General features: G+C 35.9%; 1 protein-coding gene across 3 annotated transcripts in view; it reads left to right on the top strand.

Annotated features, from left to right (window-relative positions):
* The window catches only part of kntc1 (kinetochore associated 1), a 43,718-nt gene that overhangs the window by 2,825 nt on the left and 32,921 nt on the right, over positions 1–7,972 (top strand). For 2 of the 3 annotated variants that reach the window (XM_053654273.1, XM_053654275.1), the window contains exons 2-15: positions 1,967–2,087; positions 2,373–2,488; positions 2,637–2,715; positions 3,303–3,380; positions 4,032–4,066; positions 4,266–4,376; positions 4,805–4,898; positions 5,011–5,063; positions 5,342–5,454; positions 5,769–5,820; positions 6,173–6,277; positions 6,382–6,425; positions 6,978–7,043; positions 7,137–7,212. In XM_053654273.1, the coding sequence (XP_053510248.1) occupies positions 1,967–2,087; positions 2,373–2,488; positions 2,637–2,715; positions 3,303–3,380; positions 4,032–4,066; positions 4,266–4,376; positions 4,805–4,898; positions 5,011–5,063; positions 5,342–5,454; positions 5,769–5,820; positions 6,173–6,277; positions 6,382–6,425; positions 6,978–7,043; positions 7,137–7,212 (1,143 nt within the window). The remainder of the gene's footprint in view (positions 1–1,966; positions 2,088–2,372; positions 2,489–2,636; positions 2,716–3,302; positions 3,381–4,031; positions 4,067–4,265; positions 4,377–4,804; positions 4,899–5,010; positions 5,064–5,341; positions 5,455–5,768; positions 5,821–6,172; positions 6,278–6,381; positions 6,426–6,977; positions 7,044–7,136; positions 7,213–7,972) is intronic. The other variant, XM_053654274.1, reaches the window with a different exon arrangement.

The following is a 7,972-nucleotide window of genomic DNA, read 5'->3' as shown; positions in this document are numbered from 1 at the left end:
CTGAAATGAGCACATTCAGTAGTGTTATGATTTCGATTTCCTCTGACTTCCTTGGAAAATCCGCCAGCTAATGTTATAAACCGGAGCAAATGTGGATCTAAGTTGACGTCCGCAACATCCAGGGATGTCCCCTGTTTGCTGGGTTGTGAGAGAATTTATGTATTACAATATCAACATCACAGTCCGAAATACCGAAAGTATTGGATCGGCAAGGCCCGTTCTGTTGTTTTTTGCTCCCGACTGAAGAGATTTGTGTTAGAGGTTAAAAGACGGATTATGAGACGAGAGTTTCCGCTTCGATTTCCTGGTATTTACATCTAAATGCATAGACTCCTGAATTCATTGTGCTGTGATCATCATGAGTTCCATCATCGATAAAGATTATTGAGAATGTTCCAGAATCAGCAGTGCAAGCCCAAGTCGTGACACTACCTCCACCATGCTTCAGAGATCAGCTTGTATGTTTCGGATCATGATTTAGAGTATTTCTTTCTCTAAAATTTGGTCTTTCCATCACTTTGGTAGAGGTTAATCTTGGTTCATGGACTTTTGTGGTTCATCTCTATTTCTTTGCGAATTCCAGTCTGCCTTTTTGATTCTTACTCCTGATGAGTGGTTGGCATCTTGTGGTATGGCCTCAGTATTTCTGCTCTCGAAGTCTTCTTCGAATCGTGGATTATAGAGGTTGTTGATGTCACTGACTGTTGTTTTTTTTGGGGGTTTTCTTCACAGCTCTCACAAAATATCTGTCATCAGCTGTTGTTGTTTTCTTTGGTCGACCCGTTCGGAGTCTGTTTCTCAGCACACCATTGGTTTTCTTTTTCAGGACATTCCAAATTGTTGTTTTGGCTATCGTCATGTCTGCATAAACAAATGAATTGCCTTGTTGTTCAAGTAGTTTCGTAGGTCGTCATATTGCCCAGCCCGAATACACACCTTGATACAGCAGTGAAAAATATCACACGTTCCTAATGTTAAGATATGAGAGAAAAACAATGAAATACGATTCACGAGCGTGCCATTAGTTTAACATGTTCTTTCACCTGTTCCTGACTTTACCTCCGATTTAATAGTTTTCAAAACGGCGTCTTTGTCCTTTTAAAAGATTTTAGATTTCGTTCATTAAAATGAAATAAATATTAACGTATATGAACTATTAATAAATATTAAAGTAAATAGAAGATATTCATCCAAAATGAACCAAAAAGTAGTGCACCAAATAAAAATAGAGACGTCCAAAAATAATAATAAAAAAAACCCCACACACTTCAAATAACACAACAAAATGAGTCAGTGATGGGTTTTTATTTCGCCTTTAGAGGCAGCTGTCATACTGTGTAACTGCAGCAGACCCTCCTCAGCCGCTCCTGTTTATCATGTTGTCGTGATTTTGTGCATTGTGCTGCTGACACATGATTGGGTAATTGCAGAGGTGTTCCTAATAAAGTGGACACCGAGTGTATATTCCTTCATTGTTTGTGTCACGGGCTGACCGTGCAGAGTGAAACTAAATCAGCTGACTGACTCACTCACTCCAAATTATAGACTTTAGTTCATTTATACAGTCACGACGTGAACCAGCAGTTCACACCAACACTGTGGGGGCATTCTGTTATATTATGTTATAGAACGTGCTGTTGTATTGTTATATGTTATAGAACATGCTGTTGTGTTGTTATACGTTATAGAACATGCTGTTGTATTGTTATACGTTATAGAATGTGCTGTTGTATTGTTGTACATTATATAAAATATCCTATACCGGCATGTTCCGAAGTATTTTATTCCCTCTTTTCCAACAGCAATTCACCAACGTTAATTAAAAAAAAAATTTTTATTATGAAACATCCTGCTTTTGAACTGGTTCCTCTGACATCATAACCAATACTTGTTTGTTTGTTTTTGCTGTTTACATATGACTAGCTTTAACACATTAGCTGTTTAAAAAAATATATATATTTTTTAGGTGCCGCCTAACTCCAGGATCTACGCCTTCAATAATACGAGTTGCTGTGTTGTTGTGGCTGATAGCACCGTGGTCCTCTTTGAACCCAGTTTCCAGACTGTTCTGCATCATCAGTATTTTGGTAAACTTGCCTACACCTATCATGTCACCCCGTGTCTGAAAACCAGGGCATGGCACCGGATAGTAATTTGTTCATTTCATAGCTATGGTGGAGTTGTATTAGATTTAGGATCATGCCAAGAAGGAGTTTTCTGACTATATATGGCAACATCTGTCCTGATCTTAACATATACCAGTGTAATCGTGAAATGTCTATGATTTGAGTCCTGCTAGTACTTAGGTATATATATTACTAATAAAGTTATATAAAATGAAACTGATTAAGACATGTGCGTGCTGTGTGCAGATACGTTAGTGGATGCTGTGAGTGTTTGTCCTCAGGGACGGTTTTTGTTCGTCGGTGAGAGAAACGGCAATCTTCATATTATATACGTCCCCCTGAAGAAGACCATCCTCAGTAAAGTAAGTGGGTTACGAGCATCACCTTGAAGTGCAAGTCCGTTTGATGAAGCATTCAGTGTTCTCAGCTCGATTACTGTTCATTAAAGAATGTGTTATTTAATAGCTTTTTAATTCTGCGTTGCTACATGAAACTATTTTATTTTTCCAGGCTCTACAGCAACGTTCATCAAATGATCAGGAAACAACCTACAAGAGCCTCATACTACATGAAACACAGAGCTCTCCAGGTACTTTGAGAACCAGAAACAGAATTCTGCCAGTTCGACCCACCTCCTCTCACTAAATAGCCGGCGCTCAACCACGCCCCGGCACCACAACGTGTCATGTAGCGTTTCCATAATTTGTTTGTTTGATTTGTTTTCCTACAAAGTGTTTTATTCATCTCATATAACAGTAATCTGTCTACAATTACGTTATTGTATTAATTAAAGAACAAGACTGTTGTGTTGGAAAGCTTACTGATTGTTACAAACTTCTGACACTGGAGACTCCTTCTGTAACTGTTCAATATAAATGTCTCCTAAGCGAAAACTTCACCATATCAATAGTTATAGTTTTTCTTTGATAAATAACATGTTGTTGTTGTTGAACAAGTTGCTAGTATAGAAACAATCACGTATTAGAATGAGCACATTTAATATAAACCAGTGATCAGCCTTGCAGGCGGAGCTACTCTTAGAGATGCTTGTTAGAGAATACTAATCAACACTTTCCGACCAATCAAAATTGAGAATTCAACAGTACATTGGTGAAAGGATGTTTAAAGCTATTGGCTAAGTGTCTGTTGTCAACTTGGTTTGTCTCTAATTCTTAGGATTATACCATCTTTTTGTCGTTGTTCAAAATGGATTCTTGCACGTATCCAATCTTGCACTGGAGAAGACGCAGAAAGGTTTGTGAAAGTTTATGCTCTACTGCACGGATCGGTACAGCAGGTTAGAGGTCGACCGACCGATTATTATTTTTAAAAATCGGTTTTGTAGATTAATTGGCACCGATAACCAACTGCTGTGTGTATCTACTGGCTGTGGAACTAACTAGTTGAACTAAATCCACACCTCTATTTAAGAGTGGCTGAGAAGGGTCCGCTGTCATTATACAGTATGAGAGTGGCCTCTACAGGCGAAATAAAAACTATCGCTGACCAATTTTGTTGTGTTTTTTGAAGTGTTTATTTATTTATATTTTTATTCATTTTGGAGGTCTCGATTTTTATTTGTTTTTTGGAGTGCTACTTTTTGGTTCGATTTGGCCATATATCTATTATTTACTTTAATATTTATTAATATTTATATTTGTACTTTATTTTAAAAAGGAAATTTTCATGGTACAGTCAGTTTTGCGGTATTTTACTTTGAGTGTTATGCTTTCTTTCAGTATCAGTTTAATTCATTGGTCCCACCCAGCTTATTTATTAACGGTAAAATCCACTATCGGTCGACCGGTACAGCAGTCGCTGTTACAAACTTCTGTAATTCGCTTAGAGTGCTTAAACAATTTCAGTTCTTCTCTCTTTTTTTTCTTCTTTTTTTTTTGTCAATAGCGATTGAAAACATGGACCTCAGCGCCTTAAATGAGGTATGTTGTCTGAATGATCTCATTTGAACTGTTCTTTAAATTCATATGAAAGTTTGACTGTGTGTGTATGTGTATATATGTATGTGTGTGTGTATATATATATATATATATATATATATATATATATATATATATATATATATATATATATATATATATATATAATATGATTTTTATTTATTTATTTTTTGTGTTGCAGATCCAAGGTAACATTCACATGGACTTCTGCTCCACTAAAGAGATCAGTAAAGAGGGCTGTATCTCGGCAGCGCTGGCCATCTTTGGCAGCGAGGTTTACCTCATGTTCGGGGTAATCTGATTTCTCAAAGAACCATGCTTGATTTTACATTTAAAGCAAAAATAAAAAATTAAGTGTCTCTATTCTCTAAATTGTGATGTTCCACACTTAAAAATGATGTCACTGTCTGTACCTAATGATAATATAATTGACACAGAGTCTCTGGAGCATGTGTAAACTCACTCGACTGTTTCTCCTGAACAGTCGTTATAAAAACTCGGTTGGCTGAATCATATCTGTGCTGATGTTTAGTACAACAGCATGATTGTGAGTGTGATATTTCCAGCAGTACATAATCACAAGGGTATGTTTTCACATTGCTGCTGCGGATGATTCACAGTGTCGTTTCGGCTAAGTCGTCGTTGTTCATGCTGCAGACCGAGGCTGTTTTTGGCATGCTGGAAGTTAATTTCAACACTGGTTCTCAACTTTGCTAACAGGCTCATGGAGAAACTAGCATTTCCCAATGGCACATGGAGCTTGATCAGAGGCCGATGTTGCTTGGCAGTGTTCTGGACTCAACTTTAATGCCAGGTAATGATTTGTATCAAAATGTCAAAGCATTAGGCTTGTCTAATGCTTTGACATTAGTAAGTCGACGTAATCCTTGGAGCTCATTTGCTGTGTTTTTCTGTCTTCGCCTCAGGTGCGAGGAAGATTCAAGTGGTGGACAATTTGATGTATGTGCTGAACGAAGAGGTGAGAAACCAATCTTGTTCCATCTATTCACGATATTTGTTTCCAGCTGCACTGTTCTCTTCTGGATAATGTCGGTCAAACAGAAAAAGTCTTGTTACCGTACGTTCACATTTACCTTGAGTACTAAAGCAACTCAACCTGGACCGGCGAGTGTCTTTCAGTTTTGCTTCCTTGATTTTTACATTTTTTTGGAAAAATATTTGGTGCAAATATTGAAAAGGTGCTCAAACAAAAATTCCTGTATCTTAGTCTTGTTTTGTGATGTGTACTGTGTTCAGGACATGCTGAGTTTGTGGGACGCTCAATCGCTGGTTATGTTGTGTTGCTGGCCTGATCTCCACATCCTCGACTTCCTCCTGATCACAGAAGGAGACTTGACATCCATTGGCACGTGAGTGCCTGCTGTTTGGATTTGCGCCAGAATTTTGAATGCTGAAATTGGGATGTATCTGTTACTCGTAACATCTATCCAGCTATCTTTTATGATTATAGCTCTGATTTTCACCAGGCTGAATCCCTATTAGTTCCTACAGCTCCAGTACTCTTGCTCTTGTCAGCTGGCTCTTTTTGACTTGCATTGATTTTGTAGCCTTGCTATAAACAGTTTATTTTGCTAGTTTGATTCATGGCTTGTTTTTTTTTTTTGCTCATTTCAAATATGTAAATGTGCATATTTAAGGAGATGACAATTCTGTTAAATTCCAGAAAAGAGAGCACTAGCAGGAAGATCGTGACTTTGACCCCGGCAGAGAACCAGGTGTGTTGTGTGTTGCGCTCTCGAGTATTTGTCATTTTCTACTTTATAGTCTGCAAATTTTCGTTCCTCCTCACTATAAAATGTCTTAAACACTTAAGAGCTGTTATCATTCTCTACCCTCGTAACTAATAGTAGTTATACTGTGCATACTGTAGGGCTATGTACCTCAAATATGTGAAACTCATATGAATAATTTTAGTCGTTTTGACATCTCATCCTTTTGGAGGATTGAATAAGTGGATCGTTTTGATACATGCCTAAAATTTGGTTAAACTTTTAAAGCGAGTTATATTAATATTATACGAATAATTATTTCATAATGTTACACTAATTCCTTCATGACTGGTGGTAGCCTCACCTGAGGAAGCTTCTGGTTCAGTCCCTTCCTGCTATGGAGGTCCTTTACTCACTCGAGGTCTCTGAGGTGTCGTCGCTGGTACAGAATGCCATTAGTATGGTACGTCTACAACCGCAACCAGGTTATATACATCTTTAAATCAAACTTTAAATGGCACAGATGTTCTTTTTCACGAATTGTTTTCATTCTCTAAATTAAATTAGGACGTGATCTATTTGCTGGAAGGCGTTTCAGATAATTCAACAAGGTGAGCAGGGAACAGTTGGATTTTTGATGATATGAGATGATATTATCTGACTTGAGTGCCAAACGATCTCATGATAAGTTTGTAGCATATCGAAAACTTGGGACACTTGGACTTATGTTTGACATTGACCAATCAGGATGTAGCAAATAAGCAACCGTATTTTCTTGAAATATGATCACCGCTGCATCCTCAAAGAAAGAATATTGTGGAACTCTCTCCCAAGCTGCGATGCACGATTTATATTTTAGCCGACTAATATTCAGTAAGCTGTAACTCCACCCCAAGCTGTAAACTCCTGTAGGAAATAGTATGTTATAAACACTACGCCAAAGCTGGTATATAACGTACGGTAGTTTAGTATGTTAGTATAGAGGTAAGGGTATAACGGTGTCTTGTTCAGGTGTCTAGGGAAAAAAAAAAACAGTGTATGTAGCTTTTATGCCCAGAAATAGAATTCGTTCCTGTTTCTTCTTATTGTAAAGCTTCGTTTCTTTTTTTTTTTTTCTTTTTTTTTTTTTTTTTGTGTGTGTGTGTGCGTGCATCCATACAAAGCAGCGCTGAAGGATCAGCCTTGGGGTTAGTCCTTAGATGCTTCACAGAGGCTCTTCCAGAGAACAGGTTTTATTATATACTGTATTTTTTTCAGCAATCTAATTAATACAGTCTCTTCCACAGTTACATTGTAAAGTCTTTTACGCATCTAACCTGCAGGTTGAATAGGCTTCTCTACAAGCACAAGTTTGAAGAAGCGGAGAAGTTTGCGATTGCATTTGAGCTTGATGTTGAGGTAAAAAAAAATTAATAATTAAAAAAATATATACGTGTGTGTGTCTATCTATCTATCTATCTATCTATCTATATATATATATATATATATATATATATATATATATATATATATATATATATATATATATATATATACACGCACACATAGATAGATATATGATTATATATCTATAGAGAGAGGGGGAGATATATTTAGAGATATATATATATATATATATATATGAAGATATGATTTTAGATAGATAGATATATGATTATCTATATATATATAGAGGGGGAGATAGGTGTGTGTGTATGTATGTATATATATATATATATATATATATAATATGAATGAGAGAGGGAGATATATAGAGATAGATATAGCTATATGGAGAGAGAGAGGGAGATATGTATCTATAGATAGATAGGGAGATATATATATATATATATATATATATATATATATAGATAGATATATAATCATATATCTCTCTGTCTCTCTCTCTCTCTCTCTCTCTCTATATATATATATATATATATATATATATATATATGAATGATAGATATATGATGATATATATATAGATAGATAGATAGGGAGATATATATATATATATATATATATATATATATATATATATATATATATATATATATATATATATATATATATATATATATATATATATATATATATATATGAGAGTGCGGGAGATGTATATAGATAGATATATGATTATATATCTATCTCTCTCTCGCTCTCTCTCTCTCTCTCT

The sequence above is a fragment of the Ictalurus furcatus genome, chromosome 22 (genome assembly GCF_023375685.1).
Source record: "Ictalurus furcatus strain D&B chromosome 22, Billie_1.0, whole genome shotgun sequence".
Classification (NCBI taxonomy): Eukaryota; Metazoa; Chordata; class Actinopteri; order Siluriformes; family Ictaluridae; genus Ictalurus; species Ictalurus furcatus.
This window is presented reverse-complemented; position numbering and strand designations above follow the sequence as displayed.